At 44.5% G+C, this 21,644-nt stretch overlaps 1 protein-coding gene across 2 annotated transcripts in view; it reads left to right on the top strand.

Annotated features, from left to right (window-relative positions):
• asap2a (ArfGAP with SH3 domain, ankyrin repeat and PH domain 2a) overlaps window positions 1-21,644 on the top strand; it is a 102,292-nt gene that overhangs the window by 28,213 nt on the left and 52,435 nt on the right. For both annotated transcript variants that reach the window (XM_069197243.1, XM_069197242.1), the window contains exon 2: window positions 13,031-13,103. In XM_069197243.1, the coding sequence (XP_069053344.1) occupies window positions 13,031-13,103 (73 nt within the window). The remainder of the gene's footprint in view (window positions 1-13,030; window positions 13,104-21,644) is intronic.

Raw genomic sequence — 21,644 nt, 5'->3', positions numbered from 1 at the left:
TAAACAGAGGGAAACAGCCTGCCGTCAAATAAAGTTGTGAATATATATTTACTAAGTCTAGAATAAGTAAAAAAAAACATACAGCATACTAAATAGCGAATCTGTAGCATATCAAGTAATGTTCACTATTCTGACTTGCTCTTCCTGATGACATTCAGCTTTTTGGAAGTCTTGAGCCATCAAGTGAAAAAACAGAACGTTATCATTAGTTGATGGATATATTGTAGTATGGTGGCACAAGCAAGATATCAAAAGGATCTTATCAAGAGTACTTGACGGCATTACTGACGGTTATCCTTTACAATTAATATAACTGAGTGGAGGTAGGCTAGGCTTTTTGGCACATCTCTTCATAATAACAAATAGTGTTCAATGGGACAGTCAACCGTACACTGAATTTCGATCTCCAGACGCGCCATGGATGATGCAGTCCGTAGAAGGAGGAAGAAGTGTGGGTTGCTTTGTCTCCACGTGGTCCCTGCTCCTTCTTCACGAGGAGGACTCTCGTGAGGAAAGCGAGCTGTGTGTGAGCTGACGCACACTGCAGTGCCAGACCCTGAGCTCTCTGAATACAGACAGAATGTGGTTTTAGAAGGTGTGACCTGCTGTTTCTGACAGAAGTATGAATGAGATGACCAGAACTAACAGGAAGGATTAAATCAAGATAGTTCTATCTCTGGATTGTTTTTTTTTCCCAATTTTCCCTGTAGGAGTAATGTTCCTGTGCGGATATTTTCTTCCTTTCCCTAAGTCCTGCAGGAATCCCGATGAGTCAGAAGTGCGCGCGCTGACCGTGTCGCGGTCGGCAGTTCAAAGAGCGTGGCGGCGGGGCGGTCTCTGTGCAGCCAGGGGCGCTGAGTCCACAGAACCGCGCTAGATCACAGCTGCTTTGTTTTTCCACTGGGAGCTCCTAGACATGCTGTCATCAAATTGTTCCGCAGCGAGAACAATGAGGCAGGGTCCCAGCGAGCAGTCGGCCGGAAAAACCTTTGGGAACCGGGCCAACAAAAAAAGGCCCTCAATGCATCTCGGCCACTGACTTTCCTCCCTTATTTAAGGGAGATGTTATTGATCTTTGATGAGTTTATGATCTCATCCCTTCCCTGTCCTCCATGCCCAGTTCGTGGGGCACATGTGCGTGGCACTTTCTATTCGAGTGTTTGGGTGCATCCTCTTTCATCTGTTGTTTCCCTTTGTACCTGAACATAACGTTCAAAGTCACCCTGGATCAGGGAGTCCGCTCGACTAATAATAATGAAAACCAGCTTGGGGATGAGTAGCAGGTGTCAAAACATTCCTCCCCCGCAGAGAATTGTCACTGTAATGTTGTCACGCGACGCGCAAGCTGTTTCATGAGATGGCCGATTCCTACAAAAAGCCTGGTCCTCGCTTTTCCTCTTGAGCTTGCGTGAAAGGTTTGGCTGTTTTTTGTGCCCTTGAAACGGTAGTGGAGTTGTAGAATTTTCTCTCCTACTAGAGTTGGGGAAAACGATAGATTTAACCATTTCCGAGAACTAATGAAGATCTCCTCCCCCGTTGAGCCCGGAGAATTGCGTCTTGTTCGGGATTAAATCTGGCCTCTGCCAGGAGAGGGGAACAATGGGAGCACTGTGGTGAGGTCATGACTGGGGAATCTCCTGGTCAGTTTGCTCTTTACCTCATTACTTTAATGTGTTTTTCAAAATTCGGCACAAGTGCTTAAAGTGCCCAATCAGCCCAGTCGGCACAGAGTAGGAGGTCAGAGAGCGGACGTTAAGTGCTGTGTCGGTTTTTGCAGCTGTCTGCCTGCTGCCATGTGAAAGATTGAGGATTTTGGTCGGTCTAAATATTTCAGTAGGCACCCACACTGCCTTCACACTTCGTGGAATCACCAGTGTGTGTACAGCCCAGCGGTAAGGGGTTTAAAGCCACTATTATTTTAATGAAGCTAATCCTGCCTGAGGATGGGCAGGGTCTTTGTTTTTCACTGCAAAAGCAGGACTTGTTGCATTCCTCCGCTCTGGCAAAATTGTCCCACAGGACCTGAACGTGTCAGGAGAAGAGAGGGGATGCAGTAAGAAGGAGAAGGAAAGGTAGTAAGAGTTGATCTCTAACTTGCGAAGCTTCCTCGCACACTACTGTACAGGATACAGGAAAAAGCAGAGGATAGCTCCGTGCTGAGAAGTGAAGAAAAACCGTGCAATGTTTCAGCTGATGAAGCTCATTGACATCAAGGGTTCACTATGGTCTGATATCAGAACAGATGTTTTTTTGGTATTTTGCTTTTTATCGGACTTTCTGAACAAGCAATCTATTATTGTTATTTATTACTACATAGTAAAAAATACACACCCCACACAAACAGCACCCCGGAACCAGAACTGAATCCAGCAAAGCCAACCGCTGTGCCACTGTGCTGCCCTTTCTTCCTCCTCATCCTCCTCCTCCTCGGGTCCACGCTTCTGTAGCTTGTGAGAATCCAGTTGGATTGACTCTGCAAGAGTCCTTTTTTAGTATAATCTACAAACCTGAGCAGATGGCTAACTGTACCAGAACGTAATGCATTAGTATGAAACAAAAAGCTGTGGACCAAATGTAGATCCCTGAGGTACTCCTCTAATTACATCACCCCGATGTGAGCTTTCAGATCTTATCGCTGTTGTTTTCTTTTCATGAATCAGTTCTCAAACCAAATCTGCGTATCTTCCTATCTGCCTACAGCCTGCAAATAGAGACTCCAGTATTGTATTGGGAAGAGGAGGCTTTTGAAAATCAAAATATACAATATGTGCTCTCTGTATCTGTTACTGCTATTATTTGTTAAAATAACTCCTAGGTTAAGAGTGCGGAGCTACCTCGGGGTGTGAACTGGAATGTAACAAAGGATAATTCCCAGCTGAAAAAGTAAAAACGAAACTCGGCTGTGTAACAATCACGAGTCCTTTACTAATAAACATATCTATTGCTCTCAAGTGACCCATAAAACTGTGACTGCTTCTGTACAGTTGCTAGTGTGAGAAAGAAAAGGCCATGTGTCTTCAGTACTGAAGCTGTTGATGGAGAAATCTGATTTACAAGGACGGATCTTTGGAGTCACATTTAATGTTATTCAATTACATTAAAAGTCTCAGAAGAGTGGTACAGTACCTCAGGAGGCTTGAATGTGGGGGGGAAAAAGTCATCTAAACAACAGCTGGGCAGCTGAATGAATCCGAGCAGGAGCCTGACGCTCCTGCAGACGTGTGTAGGAGTGAGCATTGAAAAGTCCGGTCCGTGGGTGGCATTCCTGACCGGAGAAGATTCTCCTTCCTGAGATATCGGGCTGTTCGAACTTTTGTCATCAGGAGGAAAGGAAACCTTCAAGTTGGATTTTACTGTTGGTTGGATGATGTTTGTTTAAAAGAAACGCCTATCAAAGGGGTTGCCTGCTTTGTGGTAGTATTTTTCCTCATCTAAGCCAGTAAACAGACTCTTGCTTGCTATAAAACCAGGTCATTTAACATGGCTGCGCTAGAGGGTGCCCGGTACCACTTGGGTCCAGTTTTCTGTCTGGGGTATCCTGCCTTTCCTCAGACATCGCATGTGCCTCGTGTTGCAGTAGGGACTTGCTTGGCGGTCTCAGGAGAGATGATAAGTGGAAAGGCCTCTCCGGGACACCTGTTTGAGTCGTTTTTAAAATGCACTTATCTGGTTGGAGCTGTGAGGAGTGAGAGAAGCTTGATGAATAGTTCAGGGGGCTTTAATTGAACTCGGAATTGTATTCTCTGTAATGGAGCTGTAAAAGCTCCATTCCCTCTCCGCATGGGATACGGTGTCCTTGGACGAAAGGAATGGATCTTGAGATCAATTTAGATTTCTACTGTTAAAGAGATTTAAAGTTCCTAAAGTAGTTAGTGGTGCATATCAGGAGAGGACTGTCGGCAGTAATACGTTCAGGAAGTTGTCAGACGCATCTCATTGAAACCATTTGCAGTGCTCAACTCGAAACTGTAGGGCAAGATCGATTAAGATCATCCAGTCTGATGGCATGGATACGGATACAGCACTCACTGAGTCGAGATGTGTATGGCGTGTTTGTGACCCCTGGGTCCTGTTGCTATGAGAATTGCTCATTGAGAACTGCTCTCATCAGGTGTGCTGTAAAATGCTTCCTGTTTTGTACACCATGGGGAGAAAACAGCTCTGTGAATTAACTAACCTGTATTGGTTAAGACACTCCAGATGTAAAATTTTTAAGACGGGGATTTTTTTTTACTTTAAACGTCAGTCTTCATTTTTCCCCCGTTCTTCTACATCTGATGTATTCGTAAACATGTGTAGGAGATGCCATCCTTTTGGATAGAGGAGGAATGTTAACCCCAGTGTCCTGGTTAAATTGCAGTACGTAGGATGATGGAAATCCTTCCGAGACCAGAGAGAACATGCAGGCTCCGCACGGAAGGTGCACCAGGTGGGATCCTGTGCTGTAACTAAAAGCTGTGAGGGAGCAGCACTGATCTCTATGCTACCCTGCTGACCTACAACTTTGTTAAAAAAAACAAAAGTGCTGTAGTGTGATGGGCCGTTATGCTGTGTAGTGCTCTGGGATTAGCTCTTCTTGCTGTTGTGGAAAGCTAGCCAGCTTACTGACAGCTATTGCCAGAGGTTTGTCATCTGCCCACATGAGTTCTTGCCCAGATGGTTGCATATAATCTTCTGTGGATAAAATTAACTAATTGAAATTAATGTGAAGATCTTTTTTTTTAACGTTTTTATTTGAAAGAATTTGCAGTTAAAAAAAAGAGGTTAAAAAGGTATGAGAAAATTACTTTTTTTTGTTAATTTTTTTTTTTTTACACGTCAAGTCTGTTAAGTTCGAAGGTATTTTTTGGAGCTGTGCTGGCCCGGTGTGTGAGGGAGGTGCAGTGGAAGTGTGTGTGTCCTTCTACATCGGGTTGCAGGATGTGAAAAATGATCAGGTGGGTTTGATACACAGGCTTGGGGTTGGATTGTACCTCCCTCTTGCCGCTGGGTGGAGTGTAGGGGACATGAACTCCATGTCTCTGGGGCGTAGTGTTGTACGATGGCAGAGTTTTATCGTCGGAAGCCGTGAGTACAGAAGGAGACGTACTGCAAACCTTAGCCTTGGTAAAACCCGCCGCTCCTTTTCAGAGTCTTGTCCAGTCCTATCAAATTATCAGTATCAAGATACTGCAGTTCTGGGACACTGGAGGAATCTACAAGTATAAATTATTAGCGTATCTGTACGTATCTGCTTACCAGATGAAGGTAGCTTTCCCGGATTTGTGCAAAGTAAGGACGTACCAGGTTGTGTTGCTGTGTAGCAGTATGGAGAGCCTGCCCGCAGAATCAAGAACTCGTCAGGAGGGGGCTGTGCGTTTAACTGCGTGTTCAGAGTCAGGTCTCGGCCCGAGAGGGATGGCCTTGTCAGCTCTTCCTTGGTAACCAAGGCCCTTTGGGTGCTCCAGTCTGAAGTAATAAACAGTATTAAGACTGGTAATTAAGATCCCGTCATCTTCACACTGGGTAGCTCAGTAGGAAAACCGGGTAATATCTGTAGGCCTTAATCAGTTGGTAGACTTTTTTTTTTGTCAGCTGCATTAGATTATAACTTCAAGGATACTTCAAAGGTGTACCAGCTCACTTCAAGATGTGGAGCTAGTCATTCTGCCTGTTCATGTGCCCTCTGTAGTGAAACCTGCTCCTGACATGCGAGGTCTGGCCTGGGCCGACAACCGTTTGTTGAACACTGGCGCCGCTGGCGTTTTATTTGTAACTTTGAGGGATTGCAGAAACGTATTTTAAATAAGTAGGGACAGGATCCCAACCATTCCGGGAAGAAACTGTTTTCCCCCTGCAGTCTGGCAAGCGGTAAGACCCCATTAAAGCACGGACCACTAGACTTAAGAACAGCTTCTACCCTGCTGCGGTGTGCATCCTTAACAGCCAACTGCAGTGCCTCGGTACTCACTCAGTACTCAATGCACCTCTGCACTATGCATTTTGACTTGGACTACCATTCAACAGCAGGACTGGGTAGCTTGTTCCGTACTCCCACAACACTTGGCATAAAGAAGTCCCGCCTGTTCTGGTTTTCGGTGTGTTTCCATGTTGTGTCATCTCAGTTTTTTGGAACAGCAGAGTGCCTTTGAAATCAGAAACGAAATGCATATTAAGCAAAAGGAAAGCAAAACCAGTGTCTGATTTCTCCAGAAGGATCCGGGAAAGGCTTGATCTACAGTGCCTTGCGAAAGTATTCGGCCCCCTTGAACTTTTCAACCTTTTGCCACATTTCAGGCTTCAAACATAAAGATATAAATTTTTTATTTTATGTGAAGAATCACCAACAAGTGGGACACAATTGTGAAGTGGAACGAAATCTATTGGATTTTTGAAACTTTTTTAACTAATAAAAACATGAAAAGTGGGGCGTGCAAAATTATTCGGCCCCCTTGCGTTAATACTTTGTAGAGCCACCTTTTGCTGCGATTACAGCTGCAAGTCGCTTGGGGTATGTCTCTATCAGTTTTGCACATCGAGAGACTGAAATTCTTGCCCATTCTTCCTTGCAAAACAGCTCGAGCTCAGTGAGGTTGGATGGAGAGCGTTTGTGAACAGCAGTTTTCAGCTCTTTCCACAGATTCTCGATTGGATTCAGGTCTGGACTTTGACTTGGCCATTCAAACACCTGGATACGTTTATTTGTGAACCATTCCTTTGTAGATTTTGCTGTATGTTTGGGATCATTGTCTTGTTGGAAGATAAATCTCTGTCCCAGTTTCAGGTCTTTTGCAGACTCCAACAGGTTTTCATCCAGAATGGTCCTGTATTTGGCTGCATCCATCTTCCCCTCAATTTTAATCATCTTCCCTGTCCCTGCTGAAGAAAAGCAGGCCCAAACCATGATGCTGCCACCACCATGTTTGACAGTGGGGATGGTGTGTTGAGGGTGATGAGCTGTGTTGCTTTTACGCCAAACATATCGTTTTGCATTGTGGCCAAAAAGTTCGATTTTGGTTTCATCTGACCAGAGCACCTTCTTCCACATGTTTGGGGTGTCTCCCAGGTGGCTTGTGGCAAACTTTAGACGAGACTTTTTATGGATATCTTTGAGAAATGGCTTTCTTCTTGCCACTCTTCCATAAAGGCCAGATTTGTGCAGTGTAAGACTGATTGTTGTCCTATGGACAGACTCTCCCACCTCAGCTGTAGTTCTCTGCAGTTCATCCAGAGTGATCATGGGCCTCTTGGCTGCATCTCTGATCAGTCTTCTCCTTGTCTGAGCTGAAAGTTTAGAGGGACGGCCAGGTCTTGGTAGATTTGCAGTGGTCTGATACTCCTTCCATTTCAAGATGATCGCTTGCACAGTGCTCCTTGGGATGTTTGAAGCTTGGGAAATCTTTTTGTATCCAAATCCGGCTTTAAACTTCTCCACAACAGTATTACGGACCTGCCTGGTGTGTTCCTTGGTCTTCATGATGCTCTCTGCGCTTTCAACAGAACCTTAAGACTATCACAGAGCAGGTGCATTTATACAGAGACTTGATTACACACAGGTGGATTCTATTTATCACCATCAGTCATTTAGGACAACATTGGATCATTCAGAGATCCTCGCTGAACTTCTGGAGTGAGTTTGCTGCACTGAAAGTAAAGGGGCCGAATAATTTTGCACGCCCCACTTTTCATTTTTTTATTAGTTAAAAAAGTTTCAAAAATCCAATAGATTTCGTTCCACTTCACAATTGTGTCCCACTTGTTGGTGATTCTTCACATAAAATAAAAAATTTATATCTTTATGTTTGAAGCCTGAAATGTGGCAAAAGGTTGAAAAGTTCAAGGGGGCCGAATACTTTCGCAAGGCACTGTATGTACTTGTTGATTTTGGCCCCCAGAGCCAATTTCAGCCTGGAATTTTCCCCCCTTAAACATTGTTATATCTCTGGAGCAGAACATAGCAGAGGCCTGGTTCAGGTGTCAAATTTAAGCTAATCAGTAGGATAACAAGAGACAGGTAAAAGCACTCATGCATAGGATTTTTTAAATATATTTATATAATATGTGCTTGCTCGGCAGATGCCCTTATCCAGGGAAACCTTCGGAATGCAATATTTCATAAAGTAAATACAAAAACAGAAGTTATTCAAATACAGCAGGGAAAAGAGAAATGGCAACGCCTGTGCAAAACTGAGTGAAGATGCTGTCCATCAAGCAGAACACAACTGGAAGGCAGAAATCATGGATTCCTGTAAAGAAAGAGAGTGCCGTTTCCTTCCACCTGTACAATGATTTTCCTTGAAGAAGCCCTTGCCGACGCGTTGCAGGTTAAACCTATTCATCTCCGAAGGTCCTTGCTGCTATGAAGTACTTTCTGGAGGGAGGCTGGGTGTTGACGCAGGTGCACGTTTGTTCCTATGGTTACTGGGGCCTTCAGAGAGCACAGCTCGCGTTGGCGGTACGAACGACTTCTGTTTTCATGAACTGTAATATCTCGCCTCGCAAGCGGCCGTGTTCACCAGTACAGCGAGTAATTTGAGTTTGTCTGAATTCGCATACTCCGTCAACACTGGGAGCAGTAGGCGGTTAAGTGTTAAAGCAGGCCTGTTTCATTAAGAAATGCTATTCTAGTACGATCCAGCACTTCTGTTATAAAAATAGCCTGAGAAACTGACCTGTGACTGCTCCAAAGAGAGCAAGAAATTCTCCGGATTGTGTAATTGACATGTTTTCATGCCGTTTCTCAAACCTGGTTTTTGTTTTTGGGAAAAGTGGTGTTTTAGTGTAAAACTGAAACAGTTTTTGTTTTTTTTGCTGGAGAACAGTGTCGCTCTTCCAGTTGTTCCAAGCATGAATGTATTCGAGAAGCTGTGTCGGCTTTCTTTTTTTTTTTAGCGTGGAATTAACCTTTACTTGTCCCTCGAGTGTGAATATTGCAGTCTTGGGTGAATAAAATGGGCGCAGCACTTTTTTCGGGGTACCTGTGTCGTGGATTTTACGGAGTGATTAATGTCACGTGTGACTCGGAGCAGGGCCGGGAGAGCTGTACATACCGATACAGGATCTGCCAGGTGTTCTCTGTGTCCGTTATTTTGCCGAGTTACGATGAGTAGATATGAATGGGATTAACTGTTTGAACGAATAAATGACAATTTCATCAAGAGCTTTATTTCGATGGTTCTTTGAGGTCTGTACATAGCTGCCGGGGAGAATTACCCAAGGACAACCAAAGGGGAATTTGAGTTTTGTTGTTTTTATTCTCCTTCCAGTATCCAGGGTTGTAATGTGTAATGCTGAAGTCTCAGAAGGGCCTGTGTGAGCATATTCTTCCTTTGTCTCTTATTGATTTATCTGAAATTGTTTCATAGAAACATATTGTTGATACTGAATTAAAATCAGGATTATAGAACTGATCCCAGTATAGTCTCCTTTCCCTTGTACAGTACTGTATATGCTCTGTGCAGGGAGCCTTACTGTATAGGTGCCCTGTGACACATCCTGAGATTCTCGGTTGTTATACTTGGAAAAGCAAGTTGTTTTCCCATGTCCTCCAATTCCAAACAAGAATATTCCTACTTCTACTTGTGTTAAATGGCCTCTGACAGAAGCAGAGATCACCATTGTGGGCTGCTCTGACTGCAGCTAAAAATAGGTTACTGTTCATTTATTTGACTGGTACTTTTATTAAAAATGACTTGGATCGTGGTCATGATAGAGCTCGCTCAAGGGTATGAGAGCTGTATCCCTTATGGGATTTGAACCCGCAGCTAGACATCGGCAAGTCCACAGCCCTCTTCCACGCTTCTTGGAGCCAGCGTGCTTTTTCCCTGACTTCATGTGATCCCAGCCTGCTTGGGCATTGTCTACATGGAGCATTTTACTGTTCGGATTCATGGAGCCAGGGGGCAAGAACGCCAGTAGGGCTACTGACGGTCAAGTTAGTATTGCGTGTGTGGTGCAGTGCATCTTTAAACAAAGGAAGTAGGTGTTCTTGCAAAAGGGATGCCATAAAGCTTCAGAAACACATTGGGGACAAATACTGGCAAAGCTTTGCAGTCTTTTTGCTGAAATGGGTTATGCTTTTGCCACGGTGCTATTGCTAGCTAACAACCGTGACTCACGTCTAGGTTTTTTTTTCCCCTGCTTGTGTTGGGGGTGAACCATGAAAATTACCACGACATTGCAGAACATCATTATTGCTTTAATCGAATTGAAATGGAGTTGTTTTGCCTTATCCGTTTCATTATGGATGACGGCAGCGCCCCGCTGAAGTCGATACAAACGGGATTGGGAAAATGAAGACGGCACTGCACCCCCTCATTAAGATCGCACGACTGACCAGTGATTCTAGCAAAGTTCAATTAACCTTTCCCTGCTGGGGGGAAAAAAATGTCGAAATGTTTCAATTAAGATTTCGTTTTTCATAAAGCACCAAAATTATAATACTAGTCTTAGAAAATACCGCACTCCCCCCACCATCACGATTTCTACCATGAACATGGTAGGACCATATCCCACAACCTCTTCCACTCCACTGAAGTTCAGGGGTGATCCGTCCTGGTCTGAAAGTGAGTCAGTTTATTAAAAAAAAAAGTGCCATATTGTTCAGAAATTTCCATTTTTGTCCACTGATGTGTTCATTTGATTGGGGACTGCACAGTTTTGCTCCCAGAATGCTCCAGGGTTTTCAGTTTTTATATTATGGGGGCGCTATGACACCTGTGAAGCCCGCAGGACTCTCTCTGCCCTGACGGTGCCGGTGGGATTTAAGGTGTATTAGGATGGAGCAGAAGTATTCAAATATTTTGGTAGCAAGCCCTAAAGTGGATTTGGAAATGTACTTTCCCTGATCTGATTCAAATGCAGTCAAAAATACGGCTTGGTTTCCCCAGTCGACCCCAGCAGCCCACGCCTGGGACAAGTATGGAGTTCTGTGTGTGACGTGAGAGCCCTCTCGGAGGTGGCCGGTTACCGATACTGCACTTTTATTAAAACATTCAAGAGTGCTCAACTAAGCATTTTTTGTTTTTCACTGTTGTTCGCATCTTTTAACCTGCTGCTGCGTTCCTGCCTACAGAATGAGGGCTGGGCTCAATAATGTTAGAAGTTCCTTCAATGATGAATCATCTGTGCACTGGCGGAGGTTACAGCCCGTCAGAGCAGGCTGAGCTGGAGCTTGTGACGGTGTAGCTATGGAGCTGTGGAGCTGGAGCTCTGACAGTAGAGCTGTGGAGCTGTGGAGCTGGAGCTCTGACAGTAGAGCTGTGGAGCGCGGAGCTGGAGCTCTGACAGTAGAGCTGTGGAGCGCGGAGCTGGAGCTCTGACAGTAGAGCTGTGGAGCTGGAGCTCTGACAGTAGAGCTGCGGAGCTGGAGCTCTGACAGTGGAGCTGCGGAGCTGGAGCTCTGACAGTGGAGCTGTGGAGTATGGAGCTGGTGCTCCCTGGGTGTGAAGACCATCATTCCTGCCCTCAGCTGGGAGAGCCGGCACTGAGTGACGACTGGAACCAGATCAGCAAAAATTGCTTTAAGGGAAAATGAATGTGTCAGAAATACAATCTGCTGTTGCAAACAAGAGTTGATCGCTTCAGTTGAAAGAGCTGCGGGGCCGTATGTAAACCAAGCGGTGATAAAGCCCTCTGTCTTGATCTGAGGAGAGGTGCACAGGAAGATGTGATGCGATAAAAGAGACGTTTCTGTACTTCCTTAGGAGAGTATCTACAAGAGCGTGGAGCGCACAGACCTCCGTTTCTTGAACTGCTCTGCAATACATCTGATTTCTATATAATATAGAAGAAAACTCTGTAATGTGTTGTCAACACATTAAGTGTCAGGATAGTAAGTGATAAGAGTCGTTGTTTGTACAAGGCAATGTATTTATTTCATCCCGCACATTTAACGATGAAAGCTGAAGAAAACATACTGCAAAAAGGTGAAAAGGTATTTAATGGCAGCAGTCTTATCAGGGTTAAAGAAAAGTTTCCACAAATATTAAAGCACATCACCTTTCCCTAAATTGAAAGAGTACATTTTTAATGTCCCCTCACTCATCTGGGGGCAACGCATCTGATCAGATTATCTTCAGCTATTCAACGATGGAAAAAATATAGCTCCTTCGCCTTCAGTGCTCAGTACCTGGCTGTTGTCAGTGAAGACAAGTCTTTATGGTTCTGTGGTGCCAGGAATCTATGACTTGTGTCTTCTTCGCTTCTCTCCTTCCTGCGTGCTCTGGCAGTTTGTGGTCACGTGAGCTTGATCACACGGCTGGCCTGATCCAGAAAACTCCGCTCTCGAGGTGTTTGGACATGTGATGGCTTCACTCTGTTGCTGGCCGCTTACCTGATCAGATCACAGCTTAGTATCGGTTAAGGCCCCGGCGGTATCTTATCCTGCTATCTCTATCAATTCCGATAACACCAGTGCCACAGGGGACAAGCTGAGGGCAACTGCCCTCCACATACGCAACAAAGAAAACCAATCATTAGGCCAGACCGCTTGTTCATGTCAAGGATCCTGTTGTAATAGTATGAAGGGTCATCACAGCATTACTTGCTTTTCAGTATTTAATCTCTCGTCATCTTCATTTTCTTCTTTTCCTATAGCAGGCAGATCTCTTCCCAGAATTTAGAATACCAGCATGTCCCGAAAGAGGCCAGAGATGATAACACACACAGCTGGGTTGTGGTTGTTTTAAAATGGAGACTGCAAGAGGGGGACCTTGCACACGTTATACGCAACAATTTCCATATGGTATGAATGACACTTGGGAAAGAGGATGAGATGAATCAAAGGCCTTTTAATCAATAAAGTCTCTTCTTTTCCTAGATTTCGAGTCCCATCCGCAAGCTGAGATATATTTGAGAGGCTAAAACCTTTAGATCATTCCCATGGGATCGACTTCTGTCTGTTTTCGTTGTGTGGAATGAGATCCTGCTGTATGGTTGCTCTATCTCTTGATGCTTGCTGTCTGGTTGGACGCACTGGTAACAGGAAGTGGGGCGAAGAAAGTAAAAGAGAGGTTTGTTTCAATGAAGCCCTTTGTGATTTCTCTTGCAGGCTCTCGATGTCGACCGGAGTGTCTTGTACAAGATGAAGAAATCGGTGAAAGCAATTTATACTTCGGGTCTGGGTAAGAACAAGCAGCCTTTTCTCATCTTTTCATTCACGTGCTCCCTCTGCCTTGCCGTGTAGATGCCGGATTAAGGATCATAATGGAATTAAATGCCGCGGGTAATTAAAAGAGAATGGTGTTAGTCAAGGATGGGATTTCAGACACTGAACGGCAGGTGGCACGTTAAGAGGATTGGAGGGTGAAGGGTCAGATGTGTGGTGTGGTTTTAAAGATATGATCTCTGCTTACCTGGCGCATTCTTCAAATGCCTCGTCACTGACCCGTAACAACAGGTTTGGAGTTCAGGTTGGGTTTGTTTCTTCTCCAATAACAAATTGTTTCTCTAAATGTTTCCTCTGAATGTCTGTCTGGTTTACCAGTGAGTAACCTTGGGAGTTTCGGGATGAGGTCTTGTTTAATGAGCCGAATGGATGGACCTGCTCTTCATAAACTTTAATATTTAACCGTCACTGAGAATGGCAGATAAAAAGCTGGTCTAAAACCTCAACTCTTGTTTAAGAGGATGACCGATAATTTTTGATAATCAAGAAGCAAGGCAAGAGGCTGAACGTCTGAGGAAAACCCCCCAGTTATCGTTGGCTGTGTGGTGTGAGTGTAATTTGATGAGCCAGATAGTTTAACAACTGTGTTTCCTGGTTAGCTTATTATTCAATCAAATGGTTACTTCAGTCTTTCAGGTTTTTTTTATGTAGTAATTAGCTTTTGCCCATTGAAAAACGAAGACCTTATGACTTATGTGTGCAAAGTGCACTTTACTTCACATATGTATCATTTGAGGTTTACAAAACCTGGTTTCCACACCTCATCAGTATGTTTTAACCAAAAAAAAACATTATAGGATTGATTTCCGTTTTCTGTCATGTTAGAAACTCAGTCGGCAGTATTGTATTCAGTTGAACAGTTCATAGGTAGGACAGTTGTGTGCAAAAGTCACTTTCAGTCAGAGGTCAAAGAGAGTCGTGGGATCAGGCCTTTGTCATGGAGGGGGGGTGGTGGAAGTGAAAAATGCTGCTTTGTTTTTCTTTGGTACTGGAGGCAGCTGGCCTGTGCCTGCAGTGCTCGGCGGCAGCTGGGGCGTCTGCAGGGTCGTGGCGGTTTGAGAGCTCGCGAGCGGAGCAGGTCTGTCAGGTCCGGGAGGGGCGCGCAGCCCGCCGCCCGACGACACTGTGCGCCATTTGGGCTTCCAGCGCTGCCGCAGAGACGCCCAGCAGCTCTCCCCTCACTGGCTTCCTGCTTTCCTCAAATAGCACTTCCTTACAACTTCTTAATAAAGCCTGAAGCGATAGTTGTTCCTTTGGAAAAACAATGACACCCTCCTGCCCGCAGCCTCTGCTTTAGAAGTTAAGTGCTCGAGTGGAAGGAAGCGTTTTGGCCTATTTTTAATCGGAGGGCTGAGGTTTGGGGGGGGTTGTTGAATGGCGCTGGATTTAACCCGTCAAGTCTAGAACAGTCCGCCACCAGACCGACTCGCTCTGCTGTGGGTCTCCTCCCCCACCGCTGGCACCACACCTGCCTCCTCCGCGGAGGAGAAAAAAAATCCTTCATCACTGCACGAGGTTTTGAGGTGACTTTGAACCAGATACAATTAATCCTTCGTTCACAAATCGCCAACCTGAAAAAAGTGCAGCACCATCAAAGGCGACACCATATAGTGTGGGGGTCTGTCATCAGCGCACTGCGGGCAAGTTAATTTCATTCAGTCAAGGCCTAACCAGAAGAGGAAGAATCAACCGTGAATGAACAGACATGCTTAGCATTTCATACTCTAGGACTTCTGGGTAATGGTGTGCTGATAAAGCCCATTTTCCTATTTAAACAACTGTACCACGGTGCCAGAAAGTTTGTTACATGAATGAACAACAGCAGCGTATCTCGGCAGGCGTTGTGACAGGAAGTGCGATGGTATTTTTGTGTCCTAGCTAAGCTTTGCGTGCCCACTGGTTGACACAGTGATGTCTGGGCCCTTTGCTTTTGTGCTGTCATTACCAACGCTCTGCTTTGCATGGTTTATTATACAAAATTGCTTCACGAGATATCTCAGCTATACAGTTGCATGCAAATTTAAATTCTTGTCATGCAAAACTTAAGCGTCTTTTTGTATTATTTGACTAAGTACTGAGCCTTTAGATCTCCTGGACAGTTTATTTAAACCATGGGTTCGCTCCTTCCAGTCCATAGGCTGTCTGCTAATTGCGTTTCATCATAGTGGTGATTCAGCATTTGTTTAATGTGCTGGGAAGAACATCAACTCAAAGTACTCCCCTGTGGCTCTGCAATTCAATTCTTTATTTTTTTTTCCTGCACTAGAGATGTAATTATTTTTGTACGACTTGTAAAGGTTAAATTAACGAACCGGAACCAGACTGTGGATTTGAGAGGCGGCAGGAGTGGCAGCGCATTACCACAGTTATAACGGGCACCGTTGGTCAATCTCTCTTGCTGGAGACTGGGAGATCGATCAGGCAGCAGCGGTTATAATTAATGTACACCGCACAAGCAGTGAAATCTGTCTCCGAGAGCACGTACAGCATCCCAATCTTCCCTACTCTGCTGGGGAGGAAATGTATTTTTATTGGTTTTTGACCTGGTATTTGTTTTTCCTCACTGAAGCCATGCGTTGGTATTCTGTCAGGAGATGCATGTGGTTTCAGAGCCTCTGTGCAAGGAGTAGTTCTTTTTTCCTTTCATTTGCTGATGTAGTTTCCGCAGGTCTTTCCCCCCGGCGGCTGTCAGGGTGTATAACGCTGCCCTAGGACTAGGACTGTTAGCCCTTCATCTGCTCCTCTATGGGCAGCATGTTTGCTCCATTGTACTTTTTGGACAATCAGTCTGTGTAAACCCATGCACATTTTGCACATATTTGATTGTTTTTACAGTGACTATGGTCATCACATTTTGCACACACCTATGTACTAATTTATTTTTATTTATCTTGTTTGTCTTTTGTTTTATAACTATTCTGATGTCTGTTTTGCTTGTCTTGGGCTGGACTGCTGTCACACATCAATTTCCCTACGGGATTAATAAAGTATTATCTAGCTATCTATCTATCGTGACGGGGAGAGACCCAGCATGTATGATTAACACCCTGCTTAAACCTGTTTTCAATTCAATTTTGGATCGGGGGGTGGGGGGAACTGGCATTGGTTTTGTGAAACAGTTCAATCGGATTTGAATAGTTTGGAGCCACAGGTGGCCACTCCTTGCTGTAGCTGTTGTGTGTGACGGACGCGTTGTGCGAGTGCTGTGAAACTGGGAGCCTCGGAGAAGCTGCCGGGGTTTTAGAGGAGGAAGCGGGAGTTGGGCAGACAAGTCGCCCTGATCTGAGGACAGGAGGGGACCTGCTGTGGCAGCCTGGTCAGTCCCTGGATGGGAGACCTCCTGGGAAAAGCTAAGGCTGCTGCTGGAAGAGGTGTTAGTGGGGCCAGCAGGGGGCGCTCACCCTGCGGTCTGTGTGGGTCCTAATGCCCCAGTATGGTGACGGGGACACTATACTGTATAAAGACGCCGTCCTTCAGATGAGACGTAAAACTGAGGTCCTGACTCTCTGTGCTCATTAAAAATCCCAGGGTGTTACCAGTCATGGCCTCCTAATAATCCCCATCTCTGAACTGGCTTCATCACTCTGCTCTCCTCCCCACTGAGAGCTGGTGTGTGGTGGGTGTACTGGTGCACTATGGCTGCCGTCGCATCATCCAGGTGGGGATACCCATTACCTGTGAAGCGCTAAAGAAGAGTTATAAATGTTATTTGATGGGTCCTGCCCCACTCTGAAACCAAACGGACATGTCTTTGCTTTTCTGGGCTGTGACTCACTCTCCTAAAGCTGGTGTTTTGTTGGTCTTCACGGCCACAGCACAGGAGATGAGGCAGTAAGCCATTGGCCTTGGCCTTTGAACCTGGAAGTGATTTCTGTTCTATGTAAGGTTTTGTTTGAGCAGGATAGGGGGGTTAGTCTTGCATTGTCCTTATTCACATCGGTAATCTTATTAGTTTTGCACCATTTTGTGTTTTGGCTGTGAGGATTGATCTGTACAGGAAGACATATTAAAAGTTCCCTGGTTGGCAGATGTTTCAGTCCCAGTTATTGCAGGTTAAAGCGTCCTGTGGCTGTTCCTTGATCAGCTCAAGGCCATACAGTCTTAACATGTTCATGGTTGAGCTGCACTTCTAATTAGAAGTCAATCAAATAAATTCTTTGGGAGGAAATTACAGAGGGAGCTTGTGTTTTTCAAATTATGTCCCATTGATTCGTTAAAATGTTTCTTGCTAGCATCGGAGTTTACATCTGTCTCTCCATTTGCTTTTTTTGCCAGTGCATTGTCGAATCGTTAATGTGAAAAAAGCACGTTTCTTTGCTGGTGCACGCATTTTTGTATCTTCGAAGGCAGTGTAAGTGTCTTTATAATGTGCATCAGTATGTTTGTTTGTTTTGCCACCAGCGTTCTACTCGGTAAATGCTTTATTGTTAAGGGCTTACAATGGTAAACCACCTTGCTGTGGTTGACCACACAGGACAGCTCCTTTATTAAACCGTCTTGGAAATCCAGCTGTAGTCGAGGGCTGGCAGAAAAAGAGAGAGGAAAATCCCTTGGGCCCATTTTTGCTTCCCTAATTTCTGTGTGGCCCCCAGAATCAGAAATATTATGTCACAGTTAAGTCTCTATTGGCATAAAGCCCTTTAAAGAAAAGATGTATTGAATACAGCTGAGTCTTGCACGTTTTGTCCTGCAGTAAGCTATAATTCATAGGTATTTATATACTGTTTCAATGGGTTCTCATTGAGAGCGTTACTATGACGTGTTCATGTGGGTGATACTGTCTGGCTTTTCCCAGTTTTAACCTCTTTCAAAGAGTTCTCCATTGCCAAAAATGTCTTTGTACTCACATTAGTTGGTCTGAATTCACATGGCACTCTTTCAAGTATTAAAAATATCCTGTACTTCAAAAGCATAAGCCTTTTACATTTTTTTGTTTTTGTGGGCGAGTTTGCCGTACTATACTGTATACGCTATCAGGATATTACATTAAGAACCCCAGCTTAGCTTTTTCAAATGTGAGGAGTTTGTTTTTCGTGCTCAATAGCGTGCTAGATGCATTTTGAATGCAACTATGACACGGACAGAAAAAAAGATAGTATTGAAACTGGTGTCGGTTAAATGGAAAGTAATTTTCCCAATTTAATTCCACGTCTTCTGTTGACTTGGCACCTGTGAGCAGCAGTCTTGTGTGACAGAGCAGTGCTGCCCGTTCTCCTTTGGTCTCCATTAGAGCTGTTTGTTTAATGAATTCCCCCTGGAGCTGTTTGAAGGCGGGCCTTGTCGTGGGGCTGTCATTACTAATGAGCCCTCTGCTCCAGGGGCTCTCGGCTCAGCGAGGCTGGCCTGTCAGTCCTCGGCTCCTCATGTCTGCTTCCCAGTATCACGGCCCGCCTTAAAGGGGAACTCTAACCCCGGCATCTAAAAATACAGGGCTACAAAGAATCGTCATCGATGAGTGCGTTTCAAACGCCACAACAAAAGCAGAATGTGCACGGTGACGTGTGAAACCTCCACTTACAGTACCATGACAGGATAGCCGAAATGCCCAGGTCTGCGCAGCGCCATGTTCTGCGATTCAGAATGAGGTGAAGCAGCCCTGTGACACTGAAAAGAAGCAGTCTTGTGAATCCATCTCTTTTAATCCAGTAGAAACATTGATCTCAGTTTCTAGACAAGATTTTATGTATGTATTTATTCAGTTTATTGCCAACAAATACAACTTACTTGTTAGCTCTTTGTGCAGATCGCAGTGGGACGTTTCTGAGGTGAAATGTCTGCAGAACAGCCTGTACTTGTTCGCTTGTTCATCACATGAGTCAATTACGGTGACTAGTGAGCAGGAAGGGCCGCATCACCTCGCTATTCGTGGGAACCAAACCAGGGGTTCGCGACTGCATGGCGACTTCCGAAACGGTTACAAAATTCCCGATTTTGTGCTTAATTCGTCATCTGTAACATTTTTCTACCACGGCAAATGAATTTATTTTGTTACTGAGATTCAATGACGGGTCTGAGAAATTGTGGCTGTGGCTCCCCTTTAAACAACACGACTACTTGATTCCCTGGTTGCGACAGGGACAAGTGGAGGTGGTGCGTTTCTGTGAAGGTAAGGGAGCAGCATGGCTGTTATTTATAGATATTGCTGCTCTCGGATTGGTCCAGACCAGAGCAGTCTGATGCATTCCACAGTGCAAGGCCGTGTCCTACGCTAAGACAACCTCAGTGGATTTTTCCAGAATTGGAATGAACACCGGAAATGTAAATTGGTAATTCATGGAAAACCAAGAAGAGGAGCCGCTTTTTTTGATACAGTACAAAGGGTTTGTGGCAGTATGAAAACAGCTACCCAGTCACGCTTTCTAAGCGCGCACCCCGGCCTGTGTCAAGAAACAGAGGGATGGGGTCAGGGGTGTGGTTACTGACTGGTAACGACCGAAGAAGCCAGTTGGGCCACATGGCCTTGTGCTCTCCTGTAGAAATCTCGACGTACTCTTAAAGCAGCTACACCTCCGCTCGGTTTCGCGACCTTGAATGTGGTGCTGTCTCCACGGATTGGGCATCCGAGTAAAAGTTCGTCCTTACTTGTTTTAAGGATCAGGAGGTATCAAGTACAGACCGCCCCCCCAGTATGGGTGGTCAGAGCAGTGTCACTATGCTCATTAGCAGTCTTTTATTGCTCCGCCGTTCTCCCCTATGGATTTATCATTCTTCAGTGATTTTGCAGACGCTTGTGTTCTGTATCTGTGCCTGAATGCAGCTGCGGTTATTCTGGCCACCCAGTGAAGTACCTCACCCTAGGGTGCAACAGCCTTGTCCCAGCTGGGGTTTCTCAGCTCACAGCCTTCCAGTTCGCAGACCCTCGGCACTCCTTCACACTGCTGTCTGTAACCGTTTGTTTGGATACCGGTATTAAAACGAACCTTTTTATTTTTCTCCTAACGCAGATGTCATTTTTGTCTGTGCTTCAAAAGGCCCCAAGCTGTAGCGCTTTGTTACTAATCTGGTATGCGATTTAAATGTTTAAATGTTTGTTTCATTTTCTACAGTAAAAGAATGGACACTTTATGATTTTTATAGAAATAGAAAGAAAATGATCGTCCTGAATGCTCCCCATATTGTGTCTATCAGAAGAGTGCCTATACCTTCAAGTAATATCACTACCTTTTTGTTTTATCTGGACACAATATCTAAATGCACAGTACAGATGATGGTACATTTCTTTGAGAAAAGGCCAGTTCGAATCCAAAAACCAGTCACAGAACCCTCTTGCCTCTTGCTTCCATCCTGTAAATCGGCACGTCTCAACTGATGCGTCAGGTTCAGACATTAACGGGTATGCCACAGTATTTTGGAAAAATCACTTATGAGGGGGAAAAAAAAGGTTAAATCCAGTGTCGTTAGTATATAAGTTTATATCTTAATTTTTAGTGTTTCACTGTGTATACACAAGACAGGAGGCCACAATGCAAGACTTCACACTTGATAATATGAAGTTCAATGTCAAGATTGAAGCTCCTGAAAAAGGAAAAATAAAGATCATCTGCTCAGCAAGAGCAAGAGTGTTACTCCGTAATACTGATATTGTGTGTGGCTAGGAGGGCGGTCGGTACAGAGGTTTTATATTTCAAAAGCTGTGCCGTGAAAATGTCTTAACACAAGAACAAAAGAGGTTTCAAACGAGAGAGAGAGACATTCAGCCCGTCTAATGCTTTTGATTATTTTCTTTCAGTAGTACAGAATAAGGATTTTTTCATCTATATATTTATGGCATTGAGTATACTTTGTAAAATCTGTATTGAAGACTGCAACATAGGATCTTTATTTTAAACACAGCTTTTTAAAAATAGGACGAGAGTCTTAAGATTTGTTTCGGTGTTGATCTCTGCCTAACAAAACATATCAAAGTGACTTCAGTTATCTCCTTTTTTCTTCCGTCAAACCTTACAAGTTTCAGCAGCCAAACAGCTGAACTAAGGAACAGTTAATATTGACCGTTTGCGGAATCCATTTGGGAGATTTACAGCTGACTTCCAAGGCCTGTGAATATACTGTATGGTGAGATTTTACTTATAAATCACTAGACACACTTCTTTAAAAGTTCAACCGGTGACCTTTCCTTTACGGCAGAGACTGGGCTTAAGTGAATCAACACGGTTCAGTGGCAGAGACCACTGAACTGCCCTGCGTCATCAAATGATGACAAAACTGAAAATGCGGTTGTGCAGAAACTATCAACAGAATAGTAAAAAGAGAAACCAAGTGGCATATTTCCTCATTAGACACTCTCAGACCACAAGCAGAATTTTCTTTTTTTTTTAAGTCTATTAAAGTATTTTTGGGTGTTTTAACCTAGATCCATAACACTGGATGGCTACAGAACAGTGGCAAAAGCTGAAAGGGTGCTTCTCAGTGAAGCGAAGACCAATGGGGAAACTTTGAGGTGAAGGAAGGGGAATGGCTGATGAATGAAATATTCATTTAATACAAGTGTTCAATA

This window comes from Lepisosteus oculatus, chromosome 2 (assembly GCF_040954835.1).
Source record: "Lepisosteus oculatus isolate fLepOcu1 chromosome 2, fLepOcu1.hap2, whole genome shotgun sequence".
In the NCBI taxonomy this organism is placed as follows: domain Eukaryota; kingdom Metazoa; phylum Chordata; class Actinopteri; order Semionotiformes; family Lepisosteidae; genus Lepisosteus; species Lepisosteus oculatus.
The sequence above is the reverse complement of the archived record's forward strand: the minus strand, read 5'-3'. Positions and strand labels throughout refer to the sequence as shown.